The following is a 25,547-nucleotide window of genomic DNA, read 5'->3' as shown; positions in this document are numbered from 1 at the left end:
AAACAAGGGACTTCCTAAAGGACTGTCGCGTCCCTCCATCTTATATTGGCAAGCAAATAATTTTGTTTCTGTTTACAAGCTCAGAGGAGACCTTCTTCCACAAAAGACTGATGCTACCAGATGAATATCAGCACACACGATGAGCAACGTCCTATGTCTTCAACATGCAGCGTAAGATCATTTATGGTGGTTGACAAAGGCATTTATCTGAGATCAGTACTTGTGGTTTCATAGCAACCTAGGAGCCATCTGAAACAATTTTCTACATGGAGTGTTAAGAATGCTCCACACATCTAAATATGTTCTCCATTTCCACCATGCCTGTCAAGGGCACATGTAACTAGAAACTAGCAAAAATGGGGAACAATTTCAGTTTCTGTTTTTTTTCTGGTTAGCTGATTTATCTAAATGCATGGATTTGGCCTCTATAGAGGAAGTTCTGCTTAAAGACCTTAATTATTACATTTAATTCAAGGAGCAGAAAATTCACTGAGCAGAAAAAATAAAGAATCTAAGAAACAAAGCCATCAAGAGTAAATAGGATTAGTGTGTTACAATGAATGTTTTCGAACTGATGGGTGGTTTTCTTGGTTCTAAATCCTAGGACCCATTCTGCCGAAAAAGAAGATCTGCTGATAGGATTAGAAAACAAACAAACTCATTCTAACCCTGAACTGGGCACGACAAAACTTTGAACATAAAGAAAAGAGACCCAGTTCAGCTCTCAGATGTGCGGGTGTGACTCAGTGACACTGAAGTCGTTGAGAGTTAACTTATACCCCTGTAGCTGAAGGAAGAATTTATTTCAATACACGATTCTGTTCTATAAGCGAAGTTCTGAATAAGAATGAATGTGAGTCACATTTGCATTAACAGACATCTACTGAATTTATTCATAGCCTATCAAAATTTTCAGTGATGGTACATGTCAGCGTAAAAGAAGGCACCTCATAATTATGTGCAACATAAAAGAGGGAAGAACCATAAAAGAACAGATGTAAGTTATTCTAACAGAACAACAATATGATGAATGTTGCGAAAAGGAAGAGAGCACTTTTATGTTTCTAATTTTCTGATGTATAATTAAGCTGGACTTAATATTAAAATTCTCCATGACAATACAACACAGGTAAAATGAAGTCACTGAATCCATTTAGAATAAAAGCCTACTTTTGATTCACCACCCATAGTTACAAAAAAACCTTGACCAGGATGTCTATAATACCATCATTTTATTCTAAGCTTCACTGAGATGTTTCTCTCATCAGCGAGTAACTCTTCACAACAAGCAATTGCTCATAACAAATTTTAACCTTGCCTTCTTTGCCTTTTGACAAAAGCAATTCTGATAGCAGGACATTTACTACTGTGGGTGTTTGGAGATCACAGAAAAATTAGCTGTTTTCAGAAAGCAGTCTTAGCAAAAAAACCTCAGGAACCATTTCAAAACAGGCAACTTTTTTTTATTTTTGTAAGACTTGAGACACTGAACTAAACACAGCTGAAAACAACAGCAAATGCGATTAAGCGAAGTCAGGCTTAAAGGCTTTTTTTTCTCCATTATGGTTGAACTAATTTCTGTTGTTCTGGTTTGAATCCCACAGAGATCTACAGGTTTAATCATGTGCTTAAATGTTTTCCTAAGCTCAAACTAAAAATCTTAGCTTAGAAAAATCGACCTGCACCAAGAAGGACTTGCTACTCCCAGTGGAAACTGTTGCAGGCTGCATCCACTTGCAAATGATGTCACTTGTCTAGCAGGCGAGAGCCTGCCTTAGAAATGTAACTGACAGGGAATGCACCAAACTTTCGAAAAATAACAATTTACCCTGAGTTTCTTCATAAATTAAATTATTTTGTATGTAGACATGCTAGAACACAAAGGCACAAAAAATCAAGGATGATGCAAATAGCACTGTCGTGGAGGAAATACTTCTCAACATTTAGCTGATAAATCAGGAATAGGCCATTCTTGGAATTTCAGCATTAATCAACCTCTGTCACAAAGGTGCTATTGGAACGCGGCAAACATTACAATAAGCACATAGTAGTGAAGTGTATCAGCAGTTTAACAATAATTCAAAAGACAATTACAATTATTACATTCCAAGCACACTGTGTTACACAGAAAACAATTATGAGCAGAAACTCTTCTTGTTTGGAGCAAACAGAAGATGGCAGAAAGCCCTATCACACTATTAAATGATCTTTAACTGAACAAAAATAAGGCCAAAGATTAACCTAATTAAACCAAATTCCTGATTTTATTAATTTTCTATTATATGTACACGTATTTCAAGAAAAGTGTGAAAAATCACTACTCTGGCGTGAGAAGGTGACTGCAACGGACGGTTCTTGAATGTTTTTGTTATGTTCTTTTTTATTCTCTCAAGGCCACCAAGAACACCAAGGGCATCTTAATCTATCAAAGTTAACAAAAGTTTGAACAAAGAAATAAAGTCAGTAATGGGTTTTAAACTAACTAATCAAGGATCAAGTAAAAGGCTTTTTTTTATGTCAGTAGCCATTATCTTCTTTCAAGGATCCCACAGATTTCTCACTTCACGAAAATAAAACAGAAAGCGTATTCTCCAGAGAAGAGTAGAGAACAGCACGCTCCACACTATCAAGTATTAAAACAAAAATCGACTGTTTGCTAACATTTTACATTGGAACAACCTTCAGAAATAATCCTAATAGTAATTGTTCAAAAAGAACAAGATTTTTCCCTCTCTGTCCCCATCAAAGCACTGTGCTCACAAGGCTTACATCAGAACTGGATTGAACAGCCATTTTTCGAAAGAAAAAGCTGCAATTATTACAACTGTTCTGCTATGGTGGAATTCTGATTTTCTGCTGCAGTACAACAAAGGCAAGTCTGGTGAAATGTTTCAATCTATTTTCCCATGATTTTGTGTTAGGGAAAGAAAGGGATCAAGGATTACTATAACTGACCATGCAATAGACTGTTGTGATTTCCATCGCTACCAATATCAAAAGCAAATGCAAACAAAAAGGAGGAGCATTCAGATCCCTTGTTGGAAAAGAAAAACTACAGAAAAATTTAGTGGCAATACTTGTGTTTTTCTACAGGGCTTTGTAACATAAATTGACTTACAGTATCTTAAAGTAGGCAAATATATGAAGAACACAGTATCACGGTTAGTTGCACCTTCGATAAATTAATATCAGACCACAATTCCACCTCTGCTTTACTAGAGAACAAAAGCTACTCCTTTAGGTTCTCCTTCATGAGTTCTACTATCCAGCTGCCTTCCTAGGACTTTGCAAGGATTCCCTGAAGAACTCTGAATTTTGTTGAGTTTTTAGATAGAGGTTGTGCTGCTGCATGATTTCACTGATAATGCTGATGAGATACAGCAAAATCAATACATTCCGGGAGTATATCCTCAAATTTACTGTATTTGGATTTGAGAGTGATACATATAGATTCTCCTCACGTAGTCTTCTAAAACTGTCAACTAAAGTGAAAATGTCAATAGGCATCCATGACTATTTTGAAATCTCATGTAAACAATACACCAATTCATTCCTGCCCTCTGCCTTCCCTCTCAGCTCGTCAGATCCTTACTTTCCACACAGAAAGATGCTGGGTGAGATCTGGTCCCAGTCACACTATATTTACCTTGATCTAAATCCTCTGAGTCCTGCTGAAATATTCCTAAATCATATGAGATCAGAATGAGATCCAGTGTAGACCAAATATGACAGAAAGAAAGTTGAACTCTGATTAATACCTTAAAAATTCATGTGGATTCAAATTACTGTGTAGGTTTCAGATTCAATGTGTTTATAATACTAACAAAATCTACTTTCATGCCTGTATTTATTACACAGAATATAGACAGTCCCTCAAAGTAAAAAAGTATATTTGTTTTTGTAAAAGAAAGCATATCCAGAAAATGCAGATGAACTTTGTAATCACATTCATCTCAGCATTAAAATTAAAAAGGTAGACGAGTCCTCATATTCATGTTTGAATTAAAATTTAAAACAATTTTTAAATCCTTCCTTTAAAACCCCTAATGGAATGAAAGAAGTAAATCTGGTTGTGAATGCCATTATGAGTTTCAGAGTCTATTCTTGGTGATGAAATTTGTATGCTGTGTTTGAATAAACTGTCACGCTAATGACATTCCTCAGTCTGGTGTCTTCAATAATAAGCAAACTGAGTTTTTAAATGTAGTTGATGGGATTTTTTTTTTCCTCTCTCAGACACCCTATGAGGAAAAACAGAATTCCCATTTACTTTCATGACCTCTGATTTAAAAGCAAAGATTGCACATTATTTACTACTGGATGATTTTCCCGAAATTTAATGAGGACTAAGTACAAATATGACAGATGTAATTATCACAGTTTTATTCTGCACAGTCAGGGTCTTCTTGTGCTGTAATTGCAAGCCTTTCATTCAGCTGCCGATAGCAGAGTTATTATCATAGTACTTTATGTTATTTCAGAGAGGAGGGAAACAGATTTCTACCTTACTTTTATCCTGCAAATTCCTCCTAAGGACTCATTTTGCCTGGCCTCATGCTACAGTGAAATTAAAGACCTACAGGAAGAACTCGGACTACATCTTTGCTGACTCTCCTCATCCACTCCCAGCCGTGGTGAGGCCATCAATCTAACCCCAGTTTTCACAACATATTGGAGGGAAAGGAGGTCTTGAGGGAGGTAGCATTTTTTAAAAGGAAGAAATGTGTGGGCAGGTGGCCAGTTCATTGTCTAGCACGGGGATTTTTTTATGGTGTACTGCTGCACTCATTTAGACTTAAGTTCAGGTTGAGTGAGCCCCAGCTGGAGACTGGACCACTGACCCAGAAGCTGGAGCTAACCAGCGACATGTACACAACTGGAAGCCTCCCTTTACGAAGCTCAAATATCATTATTTTACACTCTTCGCTCACCAGACAGCTCACATGCGCAGGGAGGAAAAAAGCCTCTTCCAGTCAGTTCAGACCGTACTGATCCTGCGCTATTAATGCCCATCTTACAGCTCACTACAATGCTCACTCCCAACCCAAGCGCTGCAAGGTGCAAATGCACCAGGAACATCACTGTATTGACATGATAATTACTGAGGTTATTTAAGTTGAAAGGCAGCAGTCTGAAGGAAAGAAATGGTAGGATTTTTGCAAGAGTGAATAAAGCCAGACTTACTGGTACTCCACATCCACTGCACACTTACAAAGACGTTGATTAAATGTGCGTCTGCTAACAGAAAAGATCTCAAATAAACAGCAGTAGTAATAGCACATATGCCCAGGTCTGGCCACGATAGCTGTACGGCCATAGTAAATATTGCACAATCAAGTGCCCAATATAATATTCCAGTAGTCTTCTGAGGTGGGGAGAACAGAGACTGAATGTCTGTCACTCCTATATTCTACCTCATTATACGAAAATGATACCAGATTAACAAACATGCTTGTAACGCTAACCTGAAGGTATTTAATTTGTCTTGAAATGAAACAGTTTGCAGGGAATCTTTCCAAACTACGGGCTTGCAAAGTAGTGATTTCCTCCTACCAACCTCCCACTGCATCACCTTCAGGAAACACACATTTTATCTGCTGCTTTCAACATAGCAGAATGACTACTGATTTAGTGAAACAAACTCACAAAACCATCTGGAGCATCTCTTTCCTTGGAATAACAGGTCATCTACACAAATGTGGGCTGTGGCACTTCTTCCCACACAGTAGGGTCCCTATCCTACCATGAAGAAGAGCAACTCAAGAGTTTCTCTTGGCAATTTTTCACGGCTATGCAAGATACTGGGTTCTTGTCCCAATCCAATGAAACACTTGTGCACCTACTTATTCTCCGGGCATAGAAATTTTTCTGTAAGCAATATAGAGACAACCATATGAATTTTTGCTTCATCAGTGTGACTTGTTTTATTGAACAAACTCTTGCGTCTGGGAAAGCTATAACAAAGAAATACCTTCTAACCTTGCAGAAGAAAATACGCTTATTAAGTGCTGGATGCAAAGTTAAGATTACAACCCCCTGTAAAACCATGAGAGTTACAGCTGTGGAAGCAGAGGCCCTCTGCCTACATTAGCTTTGGGCATCCTGACAAAGCAAATCTCATCCCAGTTATGTCAACGGGATATCTTGGTCCTGTCTCTCCACCCCAACACCACTTAATCTAATATTTATCAGAGTAATACATATGCTATAATCCAGAATTACAATTGCAAATGGAACACATATGCAAGAATTTACCCCTTCCCCAATCAAATTTGTGTACTAAAAACAGTTAATCTGTGTCTACACAGACTTCTGGGCAGGTTGCAGAAGCCCATCTTGGTTATTTGGTAAAAATACAGCATCTGTATTGCTGGCATTGCTGGACCTGGCTTAGCACTGCCTACAGATGCTGTAATTCTACTTCCGTACCGTGGTGTAGTCATGCGAATTACAATCAAGCTCTCACAAGAATACAGGATCTCACTTCCAGTTAACACCTCCCACTCCTGTGCTTGCCACAAAACCTCTCAGCTTCTACTATCAAATTAAGACTTCATCAAACATAACTCACCAAACGTGCCCTGAAGACAGGCAAACAAAGCACTGAAGCCCTGGAGCTGGACTGCTGTGCACAGCTGTCTAAGCAGCATACATATTCCTTGGAGTGCCAAGTTACCCCGAGCTCCAGATCCTGGGGCCACCTAGCGCTTGGTCTAGTCAGAGACATACTTAAAAGTAGTCCAAACCCTGCTCTAATCTGTGTGCATCTACCCCTGTCCTCTAAAACGGCAGCTGGCAATCCCTGCAGCATGCAGGTGCTTTGGCTTCCCGTCTGCCCTAAGCCAAAGACAGAAGCATCCTGAAGATGTCTGTTGGGTTCTGTGTATTTTTTAACTCTTTGAATAAAATGTTTTTGTATGTTCCAGGAAATGAAGCTTTTCAACTCTGCTGAAAGTAACAAAACAAAGCTCAGAGAACAGTTTCTATGTAGTTGTGGGGGTTTTTTTAAGAAAAAAAGTATTGTCAACAACATTGGAAGGAAAGCAGCCTGTAATTTCATGCTGTTGCAAATTGTCAGCTGCCTTGCCCACACAAAGTGATTTAACTGGAGGAGTGATACTCCCCAGGAAAATGAGCCAGTAACAGCATACAGAGCCCACTGCAGTGAGATCTAGTTCTCCATCCCAAGTTCTTTCTCATAGTTTCCCTACAGTAACTTTTTAGTGCCTAATTAATAAGAACCATGAGTAAAAGTGACTCCAGTACCAGCACTCACAGAGGGCAAGGACGCGGTGCCTTTTTCCCCCTCCAAAAGGGTATCATGACACTTCTACTGAGACACTATGACAGGGCAATGCTACTAGCTCTATCACACCTGTTTTGTGTCTAAAAACAGAGACCTTTTCTCCCTGTTATCCTTCACAGACAAGAAAGAATTCATATTCAGCTTACGTGGGGTGAGAAAGGGCAGCTGTGCCACACTGGAGTATTTGGAAGCAAAAATTGGATTGACCTGTTTTGCAGTTTGAATGAATACGCAAGTGGTAAGGAATCTCATTCTCGCTTTCAGAACGGCAAGCTCAGAGAAGAACCAGGAGAGCTACAGAAACACCAAGCTACGCATTGGTAGGGCAACCGAGGAAGAAAGGGAAGAGGAAATGTCACTTCCTGATGCAGAAGAAGTTCAGAAGACTGTGGAGCTCGGCTCTCCACGCCTACAGAAACCATTCCTCCTACAACTGTAGCTAGTAAGACGAAGCAAAATAGAACAAGCAAGTTTTACCTCCTCAGAGAACAAAAAGCTCCGCTAAGGGTGTATTGTTGAATTTTACAATCCATAAGTTAATAATATCAGGTACAGAAAACCTGACAGTATTACAAGGTAGAACGATGACTATCTAGTGACTTTGGTTTTTTAGTACATAAACTTCAAGGGCATTGCATGCACATGGACAAGATTTATTTCTCTTCAATTTGAAAGGACAGCCTGAGATATCAGAGTTGTGAGATGCTCACAACCTGTGGCTGCACCACCTGAGCAGTGAGGTGGCTCAGGTTAGCATATTTTAACAACAAGGAAAGAAGGGACTGGCTATTTGGATTACTTCTCATAGGTTACCATACTTACAATTGGGCTAGCATTGATGTAGTCTGAATTGTCGTGGCTGCTTTCAGCTTTCAGACATATCCTGGAATGATCATCTGCAAAGGAGAAAATAAGAGAAGAAGGTTTCTATACAAGTATTCTACCCATTTTAAATGAAACAATTCAAAGTCAGATTAATGTGCATTTCAAGACAGGCAAACGGTAAATATCATAAAGGGTATTTCCTTTTGACTTTCAGCCTAGCATAGCCTTGAGACAGCCACAGCCTCACAGCTTGAATCAGGAATGAAGCACTAAGATATTTCAGAAGCTGAGTATCAGAAAGCATGTCTTCATGACATGCACCATAATGTACTACAACCTTGCAGAGGAAACAGGGGAATCTCTACTGCCCATGAAGTCTAACATTTAAACTAGGCAAACCACTAACAAAACACAAAACAGTGTTATCAAAAACATGTGTTTGCAGGGTCATGGAAGAAGTAAGCTGATGGACTTTGTTCACCTGGCTTCTCTACAAATGAACAGCAGGAACATCGAAGCACACTTGGGAGCTGGACAGTAAGTTCATCTATCCTGATCAAAGAGCAGCGCTGTGTGGTGCTATGCTAGTGATGTGGGGAGACTATATGACTTAGGGATGGTTGTGGGAGAGAGAAAATGCCGATAACAGCTGCACCTAAAAGTACAACTGGAGCACATATAGATACCTTACACCGCTCGTAACGGAGCTAGTTCAGACACTACTGGTAAAGAAAACAGCAGCTCTGGACATAGAAGACTTATTCATGTTGTTTGCCCATAGTCAAGGCTCTTTTATCACTTTTTAGTTTGCACTTTTACTGGAGTTGATACACCCCAAACTCTAGTCCTTTTTTTTTTTTTTTTGCTTCAGGACATACGTAATGGATGGGTTTTATTTGTCTGTATTTAGACAGTGACAATGCAGATGTCTGCATCTCTTCCAGTCATCTAGACTCAGTTTCTACTAAGAGAAAAGAAATATTTCTGTCATGAATCATCTCATCCTGATTTAGCTGTCTCAAACAGGCCAAATTGCATGCGAGAAGTGCCCGTTTCTTTCCATCGACTAAAGAAAGACCAGACCACACGCAGATAATTTATGTGAGAGATGTCTAAGTCTTCACATGAATCTCAAACAACTTGTAGCTGATACACAACCTGCACAACTTATACTTCTTAGCAAACCTACCCTGCACAGTATATTGTGGTGGGAGGTCATGCAGCTGCCCTTTCTGTAACCCTCTACAGCTGAACATGGACACTGATGTTTTGAGAGGATCTTTCCACCAGTTCTTCAAACAGACAAAACAAGAGTACAGGAATAAACCCTGTCCCCTTTTGTATCTTGTCTAGTGGCCTGTGGCACCATTCTTAACAGCAGAACTACAAGTTGGCTTTTTAAAGTATTAAGTACCAATCATTATTTTAATAACAAGGAACAACATATGAGTCATCAAACACTGCAAGTACCACACAGGAAAGTAGAGACAAGGGGTTTGGGCTCTGCTTAGGTTTGTTCACCAGTAATGTCATGGCAGTACAACATGTGAGCAAGACAAAGGTGTGCTTGAGTGAGTGTTGTTTATAGTCACTCAATCTCTTCAGCAGTATTTAACCTACCAACATGAGCAACCTTCTCCTGGAGTAAGATTAGAGATGAGCAAGTCATGTCAAAGAACGAAGAGTCGTTCTTTACTATTCACATAAAATGTTTTCCTCTGGTAAGGTTTCAAAACAATATGAAGATGATGAAGATGAGAAAGGGAACATCTTATCTTCATGCACATTATTCATTTCCACCTTACTTTTGCACTACTGTACAAAAAAACCATAACATAAAAATGAATTTGTGTCTTCTGAGATCTTGGAGTTACCCAAGATTTTTTACAGGAAGCTTTGTCACAGAGTGCTTGAAGAACTACAGCTCTGAAACCTTCTGGCTATGCTATGCAGGAGATATGCAGGTTACAAGCACTAAACGTGGTCTCTCCCGTATCTTAAGCTAAGTAAAGCACTCGGGATAAGCCCCATTCATTGGATAGCAAAACCAAAGAAAATGTGTGAAATGTTTTCAAATGGATGAGGGAGAGAGAGCAGACAGGGATTCATCAGTATTTAGCAAACAGATGTGACTCTCCAATAAAAGCCAAGTGTCAGATCAGTAAGTTCAGGAACTTTTTTTTTTAAAACATAATGTTTTACCCAGACCCTCTGATTTAGTGTTCCATATAATTATCCTGCTGTCTTGAAGGGTTTATCAGAGGGTGAGACATGTTACGTCTCTGGTAGTGAAAAGGTGCTGAGACTTTGTATTTGTGCTCAGGAAAAAAAAAAGGTCTGCAAAAAAGGTTGTACATGTGTTTTCTGCATATATCAAGAGTTTGCACCCATGTGTGCTTCAGTTGCAGCATCAAGCGTTCATATTGACAACGAACAGATTGTGCTTGTCTATGCTTGTTATCACCTCAAAGCTTCTAGGAACTAGCATAATAGCTCTTCAAAAACAAGTAGAAAAAGAAGAAAAAAAAAAGAATACCACGGACACCAGTTTGTTATGTTAACAACAAGCAACTATGGGGGAAATGCCGAATGTACAAGATTCTTTTTGGTAAACTGCATATCGTTTATGTTAGAAGCAAGGAAAGAGAAGAAGAAGAAGAAGCAGGAAATAAAAGGAATGAAGGGGATGACAATAAAGGAAGATATATAACATGAATCTAAAAAGCAAGAAAGAAAGATGAATGAAAAAATAGGAGAGGAGAGGGATGGTAAAAAGGAATTGAGAAGAAAGACAAATGCTGTTACTAGCTACTGCAATCTGGCCAAGCTACAACCAGTCATCATTTCAATAGCTACTGCTGAATGCTGAACTACTTTGCATTTGCCATTGCTCCAGCCAAGCCACAGCTGAAAGAAAAGCAACATGTAAAGATGGATATGTGTGGCAGAGAGAGGCTTTCTAAACAAGAAGGCTAGTACTAACCTATAACTGAGGAGAAATATAGCACAATGTTGTGTTTTATATACATATCAAATATAGAGGATAAAGGACAAAATATAAAGCAAATGTACATGAGTTTGCAGGATATAAAACTCCATTTATAGACTGAGAAACCTAAGTTTAGATGTCCACATACAGATATCTTCATGTGGACTAGGTTACAATTAATGGAGCTTAATTTAGTTGGCTAAACGTGAATGTGTACTGTTCAAGAAACCGTAGAGGAGACATTGCACAAGGACAACAGATAGGACCCAAGACCTAAAGACTCGTACCCTATTGGACCAACATCTGAAGCTCACACAGGACATACGAGGGCATCCTAGAGCTATTCATGTCACTGTGAATCAAATACCAACTTTTGGCCATTGTACAGCTCTCATGATGCCACTGCACTGATCACCTCTTCGCTGGCTGTAATGGATGCTTTGACAGCCGGCTCATACGGAGGCCGCTACACGGAGACAAACTTAGGCATCTTAATCTACGATTTCACAGAATCGTGCTCAGAGAACTTGATTCAATGCCTCGGTGTAGGTTTCTAGTGATATCAGACGTGCCCTAAGGACACTCAGGTTAGTAGTTGGAAGGGCACAGGTCTCCCATGGAGTCTGTGTTATACCTATAAGCTCTGTGTGGGTACCCTGAATACATCAGGCGTCTCAAACAGCACTGGATTCAGTGCTTAAATGACTTGAGTTGAGCGCAAAACACCACATCTATCTGGATTATTTAACCAGCGCTCACTACTACAGTAGTATGCCATCTCACAGTCTTCCATCTATCTCACAGTGGCCTTGTGACTTAATGAAGATCTATTACTTCTTTTGTTTCTCAGATGGGGATTGAAAGCTTGCAAAAATAAGATTTACATCTTACCTAATTCCCTCTGCCTTTTTTTTCTTCTAGTCAGATACTTCTGAAGGAGAAGAACCAACAAAGGCTGGAAACCAGGAATATGGGCGACTTTGGGTTGCCCATAGTCATCACAGAACAGAGCAAATCTCACAACCACCAACCTGGCACATTCTGCCTGGATCATCACTCTCTTCCTTCTAGACTTAGACTGGTATTTTTTTTCCATAGAAAGTACTATAGAGAACTACACCGAGGTAGGAAAGTGAAGAACTACTGAGAAGCAAAAGTGGAGCAGCCTGAAGATTGAGAAGAATCATAATTTGTTGATTTGTTGATTATTTTGCCCATAGGCTATTTGCACAAAACGGAGTTCTTAGACCTGAACTGAAATGAACTTCCCTCCACAGAAGTGTTCAAGGACAGGCTGGATGGGACTCTGAGCAATCTGGTCTAGTGGAAGGTGTCCCTGCCCATGGCAGGGGGGTTGGAAATAGAGGATCTATATGGTCCCTTCCAACCCAAACCATTCTATGATTCTATGAAATGAAGTTCATTTATTCCAGAGCGCTATTTGTACATGCATTACTGATATGGATAATGCACACACCCAGAGCAAGTACCCTCTGCTCAGATGTTCCCATCCTCGATGCACATCCCCAGGCTGTGCTCTGACTGCACACAAGCCTCAGAGCTGGGAGCATGCTCTGCCCCTAAATGCTTTGCTTTCCTTTGGAGGAAAACCACTGCACAGAGGTACGCAGGTTGCTCTAATATATACCATGACCCATGGACACAGCTACAGCAGACAGCTTTTGACAGACGTTCACTGCAAAAAAGTTGTTTCCCAAATGTTTAAAATACTTGTATGTACCTATGGTTTACATAAATAACAACATACAGTATTGCCCTATTGAGATGGTTTTATTTTGCAGAGTTACAAGAAGAGAAAATAGTCTGGAAAGCTTTTTCTTGGACATCAACAAATTGAGCTACTCATGCGTTCATACAGAATAAAAGGTATCCCATTGCCCAAAATCATAGCAATCTAGTTGTTGGTTGGATAAAAGGATGCAGTTTTATTCATTGCGAAGGTCCAAGTTACTTCAATTGTTAGAAATTTTTAATTAGTAATTAATTAAGTGCAGTGTCAAGGTTTTCTGCTACCATGTTTTTAAAAAGTTGTTTGTAATAAAGAAGATGGGTATAAGAGTAAGTTATGATAAAATTGTGAGACTAAAGATAATGCTAAGAAATTGTATCAGTTATGTAATCAGTAAAAAATAATATTGTATTATTTTAAGACTGGTTAAGAAAGGAAAATGCAAAGTAAATACAACATGATATTAAAGCTTCTTTGAAGCATTCCTAAGATGAAATCTTTTACATGAACTGGCCATCTTGTCCTACCTTGTCAAGGTGATTATGAATATGAAAGCGGTAAGGAAATGCTAACAAGGCATTACTCTGTGAGAATACTTTGAATGTAGCATAACAACCGTGTAGCATATCAAAAGCATATCAGCTTTGCTTCTTAATTTATTATAAAGCAAATCTGTGACTTTCTGCTATAGTTTTGATGTCAAACTAGGTAAAAAAAAAAAGTGGGCAAACTGGGCCCTTTCTCATCTCAGTCTAATCTTATAGTCTACAGTAGCCACCACCTTATCAAGATGTAATATTGTTTAAACTCTGTGCCACACTTTCCATCCATCATCAAAGTAGTTTTCAGGATGTAACGTGACAGCTGTTTACCAGTGTGCAGAAACTTCAGAAAGTGAGGGCAGGTAATTTTGTGCAATTCAGTCAAAAAGGAAAGTTCCCAGTGCACTAACAGCTATTCTAGAAGCTTCCACATTGCAACAAAGCTAAAAAATGGCATTTTACTCTTGCAACAGTATTAAGGAATTTTAAATGTGTTAAAATACTTCTAATTAAAGCTTCAGACAAATTGCAGCCACCTTGTCCATGTCTAAACACATCCAGGTAGTACTGATTCAGTCTAGACTCAGCGATGGGAAGAATGTGCCATGGAAGCAGCAACGGCAGAGGCTTGTCAGCTGCAGGCTGATCAGCGTAGGCTGATTCATCCACATGGTACAATATGATGAAAAGAGACAGACTATCTTAGCTCTGAAAATAGTTCAGCTCTCTAGTGTGGCATAACACCCAAGCCAAAAATCTCTCCTCTTTAGCACTGCCGCAGCTATGTTACTTCTAGATTCAGAGCTAGAAAGGTCTAGTCTGAAGGACCCTCTCTTACTGCTCCTTCTATCATGCAGACACGTTTCCTACATCAGCTGAATGACCAGCATCAATTTCTGGCAACACCTGTAGCTCCCATGCTGTCTCCAGGCAGCAACCAGAACCAGCATGGCTTCATCTAGGAGCAGAGACCTGGAACAGCTTAAGATGGTCTAACTGTAAGTCCACATTGAAAGAACACTTCAAGCAGGAAGATCAATTTGGATCAATACACATTATCATGGAACAGTTTTCACTTCCTGTCATGTCAGTTAAATGCTGGTTTTTCAGGATGGAAAAGAGCAAAGCAGCCTTGCATTCTTTTAACTTTCATGGTGACTTCTTTAGAACTTTTCAACAGACCTGATCTCAGAACACATGGAAGTCACCAAACTGTTGCTGTTGCCTCAAAAGGCATTTGATTGGCACCGTATTTACTCAGGAGAATTCATATCACCAAACTACTGTACTCTTAAGCAGCAAGGTTTTGCAAAAAGAGCCACTACATAAACAAGAGAGCCAAACCCCGCTGAAGCAAATATGTAAGGACTGATGGGCTCAGTTAAATTATCATGTGCTTCCAAAGAATTTTCACTCTAAATCTGTCTCTGACCTTTACTTAATGTGTTACCTGTCATTTCCTCAATTCTGAAGGAGGAATAATACTTGCTCAAGGCTCTCATAGGGAAAAATAATGTTTTCAGGGCACTTTAAAAATTAAAATAGCTATATATGTTTGCCAAGCTACCCAGCTGGATTGTGGGCACACTGACTGAGAGCATTTTTGTTGCTGTGGACTGTGCATATATTCTCAGTTTCAGTTTTGTTTCATTGGTTGCTTAATAAAATGCGTGGCCATACATTACCAACGTAATCTATGAGATACATATATTTGCATAGGAAAAATATGTTGCTTTTATTTCAGGCTTAGAAAGGTGGCTGCTTACAGGAAAGAGCAGATTCTAGGAATAAAACACTGGCTGCTTTTTTTTTCCTTTCTCTTTTTAGCCTAAGCCTAGCAGAGAGAGAAGCCAGTTTGCAAGCTTATCCACTGAAGCCCAAAGGGGCTCATTCAGTACAGCTGAGTATCTGATAAACAGACCATCTAGCTCTGATTATATGCTGCTGGTGTTCCTGTTGGATGGACATGATACCAACTTGTCTCAACACAAGCCAAACTTCTTTCTGTTGAATGGCTACAGATGCCACTCTTGTACAGAAAGTATATTCCAGCATTGAAAAGCACCCTAGCTATTGAATTTCATGAGACAGCACAGCTGCAGCAGCAGTGCTGTGTGACATAGTTGTGCATTTTTGTAACATGTATGCAACTTATAAGGAGATAAACAGTGTCTGACATGACAGCACCACATGCACCCAGCCCACAGTTGTAGCTACAGTTTTCTAGTAGACATATAAGCTACTCTGTATTCTGTTTACCTGTCACCCGTAGCTTTCAAACCACTGTGCAAAGGGTATTGAGAAAAGTGTCAAGAACTTAAAATGCAATCGTCCAAATTAAAGTGTACATACATGGTACTACAGCCTGCGAGCGATTCTTCTGGATATTTTCCTCCTGCTGTGCAACTGTGGTGGCGTTGGGTTCAGCCTGATAAGCACACAGAGCTTCCCACTCTTTCTCCAGCCGATTCTTGTTTTTCAGATGATCTTCCATATAGGACTGGAATGAAAAGAATTCCTGTATTAAGCATCGATTTAACTAGGCTCAAAGCTAAGATAAAAGTCTGTATTTCAGGATGGAAAGCACGAGAATGCTGAGCTTTGGGGAGAAAACACACCCAGTCTTACGGCTAATTCATTCACTTAAGAAAGCTACTTCAAGCGTATTCATGCTATACAAAATGAGAACACTAACATGTACCAGTGCTAAGAGAGAAGAAATGCTTGAAACCCCCAGCTACTGAGCTTCAGGAGAAACCTATTTCTTCTTCAGTACCTAGAAAATGTAAGCCCAAATGTCTCTCATCAGGCAATGAAAAAGAAACAAAAGTCCATTGATAAAAATTAATTACTACAACAACAGCTCACGTCAAACCAAAGGCTTCTAAAACTAAAGTTCAAGCACATATGCAACTCACTACAATGATACAGCTGTCGAGGAGAATTAAAAACTTGCCAGGCTGAAGGGTCGTGGCTCAAGTACTGGCTCCTCAGGAACTCGTCCTGCACACAAACTGGCACAGAGAGGGCCCTGAACTGAGAACGTGCTGTTAAGTAATATTAACATCTGCCGTTAAAGATTGCACCTGGTATTCAGTAAAGTCAATGGTGTTAAAAGAAGCATCACCAAAGAAAAATCAGCTGGCTGTGGCAGGAATGACGGCCCATCAGAGTATACTGGTGCAGGTCTTAAGTTTTTGCAGCTCTCCCGAGGCTAGACATCCAGTACAGCAGTGGATGGGGAATTCAGTTCCGAAGGTTTGCTGAAAGTGAACTAAAAGCCTATTCCTTCACCCCATGGACCTGAAAATCATCCACATAGGTGAGGGGAAGCGAGCAGAAAGGAGGAAGCGTGGGGAAGACTGGAAATCTTCCCCTCCCTTTTACATGAAAATGAAGTGATCGGCTGGTACTGTAAGCCTACTTACACAGCCCAATACCTTTCACAGTCTGTCATCTTCTACAGTAAGCAAAAGAATAATCTCACATTACACCCAGTTCATATTTGTAAATTAAACTCCTTACTCCCTTTACAAGGTAGGCTGGAGTTATCATCCTTGAGCAGATTAAAAAAGGGACAGAGTGTTCAGGGGACAAGCTCAGGGTTTGGGTGGGAGCCAGGAGCAGAGCTGGGGGTGCCTCTGGCCCAAACATCAGTCAGAGCAGCTCCTGCTGAAGCACTCACTAACACAGCCCAATCTGTAGCAACACTCGCCTAGAAAAAGCTTCTGGAAAGGATTCACTGGAAAGTATAAAAAGCAGTTTAATTGCTTAGAAAATGCTTTTCCATAGACAATCTCTGTTCTGTCGAATAGTTCTTCCCAAACACGCTCTGAAGAAGAAAGGCTCGCTTGCCCTCTCAGCAGGTTTAGCAGAAGGTGCAAAAAGCTTGCAGCCCGTCCTCCACCAAACAGGAGCTCTGCTAAAGTTGTCGCTCTGCCGCGCTGCCCACCCCGTTGGCGAGACAGGGGACCGCTCTCTCTTGCGGCTTGAGTGGTTTTTCGGTTACAAAAGAGCCCCTGACACAAAGCTTTGTTTCGTGCAGGGTTTGTCAGTGTGCGTCTTTACACTGGATTTGTAAATCAAACCTGTTACTGAAAAGCAATTCAAGAAGTGGCGCTTCCAGAAAGGGTATCTTTAAGGACACAGAAATACATCGTGTTAGAAGAATGGTTTCTAAAGGAGGTAAAAAATAGTGGTGGCCTAGATACAATCAAAACACCTACTGTGTGGTTGCTTCTTTTCTATAACGAAGGAAAAAGCATCACAGCAGACTGTGACCTGAGGGACGGGGAGCTGGGAGAGTGGCATGGCCCTGTCCTGTGTTCGGGGAGCGGGTCAGCTAACACATTCCTGGCCTTAACCTGCAAGTTAAGGGGAGGAAACCATCCTCTGATAGTTTGTTTGTCCTTGCCAAAAGGCTGTTGCTGCTGGGGAAAGGATGGAGGCTAAAGATCCCGGTCTTTTCTCATAGTAAATCTGTGCCTGGCTATGTACACTGAACGTAATAAACAAAAACATAATCCCTCCTGAGCAGAGACTAGCTGGTATATAATTTTTATGAAGCAAAGGGAAAAAATAGCACAATCATACAATACCACCGAGCCAAGACTCCTGGCTTCAGAGAAGCTGTTTAGCATGCAGCAGGCAGAGACCAGGCAGCCAAGGACCAGCCCGTAGCATCTTCCCATTTTAAACCACAGCTTCATAATCTGATTCATTTTGACATGCCCATCACCAATGTCCCATAGACTTCAGGGACATTTTATGCAGATATACTGACCTGCCAACACAGAATCTCACCAAAATACTGTGAGATCCACGAAGCTGTAGAAAAAGAGCCATGAACATTTGATTCCTAAGGCAGGGCTGTAAGTAGCAAGGAGCTTCCCGTTGGCTCCAACTTGCCTATTTGATCACTTCAAGGATTGTATTAAAAAAAAAAAATTATTTTCTTTCAAATCGTCAAATATGACATAGTTAACGGAATTTGATTGCTTTACTGCATATGAATTTTTAAATAACTCATCTCTTTCTAGAAAGGAATACTTTTTTTACTTTTACCTTCCTTTTTCAGGGAATTCTGAGAGCAAAGAGGAATGAACATTCAAAGGAAAACAGCTGAAATCTTTCTTTAATTAGACAACCACTTTTCGTGTGGTCTCAACACTGGCATCGCATGGATCAGATTCACAGGGCACTTCCCGACAGATCTTGAAAAAGTGTTTGACTATTTGAATGAACCTGCAGAAGGCTCTCTACAATATGAACATCTGCTTTACACAGGTTTAAAAAAGCTACAGAGAAATAAGCTTGCTTTAAAGCATTCTGAAGCCAGACAATTCCCTCAGAGTTAAGTAATCTTTCATTTACAGTCCTTCAGAGCCGCTATGCTCATCCCCGTTTTGCTAAACAGAAGCTTAGTGATTTGGAAACACTCTCTTGGGAGCTGCTGGATGTACATTAAATTGAGTGGAACTTCCGATATTTTAGAGATTGTATGTCTACTCAAATCCACTCCTTAATTAGGATGTTTTCAAGAGACATTCTGCAACGTTTGCCTGGTACAAAAGAAATTCATTACCAACATGTCAAACATGCACATGATTTTCCTTGTCCCAGAGCAGCAGGTAAAATAAATAAAGGTTGTCACCACTGTTACTGTAATGCTCCTCAAAGCCTCCTGAAAAAGACAGAGGTCTGGTCTCACCAATCTGTCCACATCAAGACAAGTCTTGTAATCCTGAGTATATGCTATTATTTAAACAAATACTGTCTGCTTGGTCAGATCTCCTGATGTACCTTAAATTTCATTAAGTCTTGATCTTCTTTCCACAGGACCTCACCTGCAAGGACAATCAGTAGCCCAGTTCATACTTTCTCTTGTATGCACAGCTGGGACACTCTTGCTACCAAACATGTTATGGGGTAAGGAGGATGCATCGGCATTATGTGGAGAGGGGGGGATGTGTTGTCAAACCTATTACTATCATTGGGTGAGGCATGCCAGTTGTTAGGGCAGAAGATGAGCCCTATCTCCTTCAGAGATAGCATGCTTTGCATCTGTCGAGATATTTGTTTTAAAAACACCTATTTTGTTAGCTAATGTTCAGCATCAGTAACAGCTGAACATTAGCTAATAATTGCAATTATTTTTGACAACATACTTCCAATATGGTACTTGATTAGACACTCTTTTCATGACTGAGGATGTCTCTTTCAATGAAAAGATGGGCAACTGTTAACTTGACAGACCTTGACAGGTCTAATTGAATCTCAGATGTCAGCTGAAGAAGTGGACAGGACATTATCTTAATCCTTGTGAAGGGTGACCACTCAGATCCACACCTTTCACCTCACAGTGTGAGAGCCGCTGCTTTTCAACGGCTGCTGCTTCTTCCAGAGATGCAGCGGGCCAGGCAGTGCCGCGGTGCTTCACTGCGTTCCTCAGCAGGAATTGGGAGAGGAAAGAAATGGCTTTAGCTGTTATACAGCAAATTGTGCACTAAATGACCACACTTGAAACAACTTCTTTTGTTATTCTCTCCAATTGACTTAAGTAAAGGATTTTTTTTGCCTTTATTCCTGGTAACTTGTAGGCTACATTGTTCTGGCACAGGACACCCCAGCATTTTTGCTATTCTGCTTAAACTTCTTTGTCTTCTTCAGTACATACTGCATTGACTATATACATCAGAGGAAAACTCTTCTGTGTGAATCCAACTTAATTTCAGCAAAGCACAAGATTTTTTACTTCCTTTTTCTGGCTTAATACCTTATCACTGGTGGCTTCACAGTAAATTTCTCTGTTCCCACTCATATTACTCGAAGTGCTGTAGAAGCTAGAGACAGAAGAAGCCTATCTGATTACGCATTTCCAGGCCATCAATTAATGCCCTGTGTCCTGTACTTCACCAAGAAACTTTGCTAACATTTAGGTGTCCTGTAACTAAGGCAGAAGCTTAAAACACAGTTCATGACTATTTCTCAGGACACAAACTGTTCCGAAATATACACTGTATTCCTGGGAATGCTCCAAGATTTTCTATAAGGAATAACAGTCCTCATTTGAGATCTTTTCACAGAGATGCCAATAGTATTGTTTTTCTATTGCAAACTTAATTTGCTACTTACTGTCACCATCCATTTATTTCAACCTTAGCCTGCTTACACAGAATATTGCTGTCCTGTATAATTTCCGCCTGTATACATTTCAGTGACTTCACAGATCATGAATTAATGGATCTCTGCAAACTGTAGACATCTCTTCCTGTGACTCTTTTCTTCAAAGACAATTTAACTTTATTTGTTGTAGGTGTTTTCAGGCCTAAGGTTTTCAAACTTTTGAATTACTCCTCTCTCATTGCTTCTGTGCAGAACTTTACACTGTGATACTACTTGTAAAAGTCATTAAGTCACTTCCATCCATTTCCAGATCATTATTTAAAAAGTTAAATATAACTGGATCTAACAGCAATTCCTGTACTCTGCCAGACACTCCCATACATAGCTTTTGATCATTGCTTTTTGTGTATCATCCTCTAGCCACATTTCAATCGAAATAATTATCCTCTAAAACACTGACATTAATTTTTCAATTAACTATTCATGAGACAGTTTCAAGGCTTTATTAAAATCTGGATATTTTACATCTGTTGTTCTCACTTCATCTACTGGTTTTGTAGTTTTAGTTAAATAAAAAGAAATCAGGTTTGTCCAGGTAAGACTTATTCTTTCTAAAATTATGCACATTCTTACCCATTGTGCAGCTATCCAACTGAAAGGATGGAGGAGATTAGCAAACGCACAAAGGAAAGACTCCAGCCTTCCCCATCCTCTTAAATGAGACCCTCACACTTATCTCCCTTTTATGCCCTTGAAAAATCTCTTGCTAGATAATCAACAATTTCTTTTTTAATATGTGCTCCATTATTTATTAGGGCTGGAGTTTGGACTCAGGGAATAGCAATAGTAAGGTTCATTTCTCTTCTCCTCTTTCCTTCTCCCCACTCCTCTTTTATAAAATTATGATTACTTTATTCTTCTATTTTGGTGCACCCACACTTGTCCAGATCTGCTCAAGCAAAGCTCTCTGAGAGAATTGTCACTATTAGAATCCTGCGCCATATTCAGACCACACAGAACACCACCATGTTTCTCTGCATCTTGTAAGCATTTCTCATATCTCCTAACCCTGTTTCATACTAATACTGAAGTTACTTTGGGCTTTTCCTCATTTACAGAAGGTTGGTCGTTCTGTCTCTGAGATGCCGTGGTGTTCTCACAGACACCAAAGGCTGGGAGCGCATCACAGGTGTTTCCATGAAAAAGGCTCTCAGTGGTGCCCCACGTAGAAGAAAACAAGGGAGCAGAGCCAATCTATGCTCATACCTTTCTTCCTTAACACAGCAGACCTTAAATAAAGAGAGGATGCACTGTTGCAACCATTTTAAGTCTTTTGATCAACTAACAAGTTAAGAAAATCAGTTTTCTCTAGTAGTTATAGTTCTGTTGAAGCACCACAGATGTTTCTGATGCTCTGATCCAATCAACCCACAATAATGCAGAGCCTATCGCTGTTAGTAAGACCAGCTCCATCCCTGAAATGTCACTCCACAACTGTTGTTAAAAGCACTAGTTTTAGTCCTAACATGGCATATCAAGTTTTCAACATTAACTGTAGAGAAATGACACTATCTATACACACAAAAATAAAAGTTCTGTTGTGGCAAGTCATTGTCAGTATCTCAGAGAACTTTCATCTGGAAGAAATCTCAGTAAATGAATGTCTGGCTGTAAAGTCTCATACACTTTCTATCCTGGGGAGGATTCTGCATCCACTGCTGTCAATGGCAACACTCCTGACTTTACTGGAGCCAGGATTTCAGCATCTGATCAGTCAGTCGTTTCAGGCTGAAGGCTCTTTTCTCTTTTATAACTTGTCCAGTGCCATCCTGGATCTCCTGATCTTATCAGTGAGGACTAAGGTAATCACAAATGAAAAAATCTAGGAAATAAAAACCTGGGAATTTGTATTTTGTCTTTATAAAATACACTGAGAAATTATTTCTCCTCCTCAGTGTTTGCAGCCGTATTACTACCATAACGTGTTTTGGTCTAATTTTTGTCCTATTTCTGAGTACCTGATTACACCAGTGAAAAGAGTAGTTCTGAAGCCTTTTCAATTAATTAGTGAAAGCTACTATGAAGCTTCACTAGTAATTTGGCATAAAACACTACTAATACCATACATAATATGGTAGGTGATGAAGGATAACTAAAAAAAACAGAGGGAGGCAATTCTCTGGGAAAGCAACTATTCAGCCTTGTTGAGAAGAATATCCACAGATTATTTCAGATAGATTGTATTATTCAGAAATAAATTAGCTTCCATGGTGATGTCAGCCAACAATAAAAAATGACATTCCATAGTTTCAATTTTGTATTTTAAGATTTAAAGATTATTGTAAACAACTAGGCATGTACACAGAGACCATTTGTGCTCTAAGCGTGCCATCTAAAATAATTTTAAATGATCGCCCTTGGGTTTCTAAAGAAGTATCATCTTTGCATGAACAGTGTCTGGCATTATCTACCAGACTAGACTATCATGCAACTTTTGCGAGAATGACTGTAATTCACAAGTACATTAAACGGCAACTTATGTTCTGTTTACCTAAATTAATATACCCTTGATGTAGGGTATATCACTGCCTCCCCCTCTCTTAATGCTCTGATAATAGAGTTTTGTAACTTGTAAAAGGATTACTTCAATCCAATCAGCAGGTGCTGGGATCAGTGTGTGTCAGACAAACACTCACTAATCCCTTTTCTTACAGCTCCCAGCTGCCAAAGGTGCTCAGTGAAATCTCAATGAAATGGCTGGATACAACCTGGTGTGGACAGACACAGGTTTTCAGTACTGGAGGAAATCTTGGGAAAATACATGTGATGCTAAACATTGCTTGAATTGGGAATGATGGAGGCAGGTATGCTTTTGAAAGGAAACGTGGCTAAGAAATTAAACATTAAAAAAAATTACAATGCTTAATTATGAAATATTTACTCTACCTGGCTCTCTAAATATAGCAGAAGTTAAAGAAATTCACTATACAAAGAATCCCTTCTCAAGGATTATCAGCTACTTAATGGTGTCTTCTGGGCCTTAAAATACAACCACCTCCACCTCCTCCTCCTTACCCCCTTTCTTGAAATCTAAATTATGCCTGTGAAGTTTCACCCCTGCAATTACTTTGCTTTAAATAAACCTCAACAAAAAGGAGAAGATGATTACCATAAAAGGAATATAATTTGCTCCCTTACAGTCTCTCTATTTCTATAGCTCCTTCCGTCCAACCTTCTGAAAGTACCCACATTACTTCTGCAGGGGAGACAAGTATCATTGCCTTTTCACAGATGGGAAACGAAGGGGCAGCAACATGGAAGTGAATTTCCTAGGGTCACAGAATATGCTCCTAAACCACTTATTTTGCAGGGAAATTCAGAACTCAGTCGTCTTATCCACTGTTTTTTCCTTTTCCCATGATTACGTTTATGGACAGGGCTAAAGGTCATGCAACGTTCATGAATCTGTATCTGGTAACATTTTTGTAATCAGAGCATACCAAATGTTCTGACTCTAATGGAATTAGAACAGATTTTGGTTTGGGGGTTTTGTTTGGAAGTACAGGGTTTAAGTGGCTGATGAGTACAGGAATTTAATTTATGCACTTTGCAGATTCTCTTTATACAACAACATGCCAAACTAAACGATAAAGATTTAAAAGATGAATTAGCCAAAATCAGTTTCTAAGCTTTCTGTATTTCTTATGGTGGATTTCACAACAAAAATCTTAAATAATAAATAGCCTTTAAATAAAGGAAGAATGTTCTTTCAAAAAATGAAGAGCTATATCTCTTAGCCAAATACTGCTATTTCACAGCATGGGATATTTTGTTACGCTTCTTAAAAAAAATCATAAATCCAAACCAAAAAAAACCCAAACCTCCCCATTAAAGACAACTGTGCAGTATGGGAACTGATGCCAAGGCCAGCGTCAGCTGAATTTGTCAACTGAGACATTTTGGGAAGTGCTTCTGGTAGCTTTGTTAAAAAGCAAAAGCACAAGCACAAGCTACATAGCTGAATAAAAAGTAGCAGAACGACTACAAAAAACAACCCAAATCAAGTCCTTTGGCTACTTGTGGTAAGTATCAACATCCTATTCTATTCTCACAGGAAAGTGCTATTTTCTTCTTAAACAATAAAGCTCTTTTTCAGATGGTTCCTTCTTCTCACTTCATTTTTTTACTAATGGTTTGAACATCATACCACAATCCAAGACATATTTGTGATTCATTCATATGCCTTCTAATTTATTGTATGTCTGAAATGAAAACTTTAAAAATATATTACTACACACTATTTACCTAGCTGAAAACACAAAACCAAATTCCCTGCCTTCGTCCTCTTCAAACCCCGCTAACTCAATTAAGCATCTAAATTCGGGTTCCCGGTTGGGTACTCTATTTGCAAATTTAGATTTTAATGAATTAAAGTCTGTGTTTCTTTTCAGAGCACTTGTACAGTCATCTTCATTTACCACATATAAAAACTACCAAGAGATAAATATAGAATTCTGAAAACGTCATGTTTAAAAATCATCTTCTCTTCAAGCGTGGTCAAGTTCTCCAGAGATAATGAGACTGGGAAAACCCAGGCAACCATGACCAAGTACATCAAAGTGATACAGCACATGATGTGATTTATAGAAACCCTGGCAAATTATGCCTCTGCTAGACAGTGGCCATCTTGAGGGTAGAAAGGAAAATATTATTTCTACTGACATAACATTCCTGCTAGAGCAAAGGGATAAGCAGTAATGTTCTTACTACTCTTCTTAAATGTGCGAATAGAAGTGAAAGGGTGCTTCCCCATGCACAAATCATGACTCAAAGGAAAACCCCTCTGCTTTTCCGTGGGTTTTGGGGAAGGGGGAAAAAAAGGGTATCAAAACTGATAGTGAGATAGTTTGTACACAAACACACACAGATTTGTGTGAAAATTGAGAATATGCAATACGAAATCCAAGAAGTCTTGCAATCCACGCTATACCCACAGCTGAGTGGCAGAAT

The 25,547-nt window shown here is 39.5% G+C and overlaps 1 protein-coding gene across 2 annotated transcripts in view; it reads right to left on the bottom strand.

Annotated features, from left to right (window-relative positions):
- Positions 1–25,547, bottom strand: part of PTPRN2 (protein tyrosine phosphatase receptor type N2) — a 707,013-nt gene that overhangs the window by 48,469 nt on the left and 632,997 nt on the right. For both annotated transcript variants that reach the window (XM_075419758.1, XM_075419759.1), the window contains 2 exons: positions 15,765–15,912; positions 8,129–8,202 (listed from right to left, as the gene is read on the bottom strand). In XM_075419758.1, coding sequence (XP_075275873.1) covers positions 8,129–8,202; positions 15,765–15,912 — 222 coding nt within the window. The remainder of the gene's footprint in view (positions 1–8,128; positions 8,203–15,764; positions 15,913–25,547) is intronic.

This window comes from Opisthocomus hoazin, chromosome 4 (genome assembly GCF_030867145.1).
Source record: "Opisthocomus hoazin isolate bOpiHoa1 chromosome 4, bOpiHoa1.hap1, whole genome shotgun sequence".
Taxonomy (NCBI): Eukaryota; Metazoa; Chordata; class Aves; order Opisthocomiformes; family Opisthocomidae; genus Opisthocomus; species Opisthocomus hoazin.
This window is presented reverse-complemented; position numbering and strand designations above follow the sequence as displayed.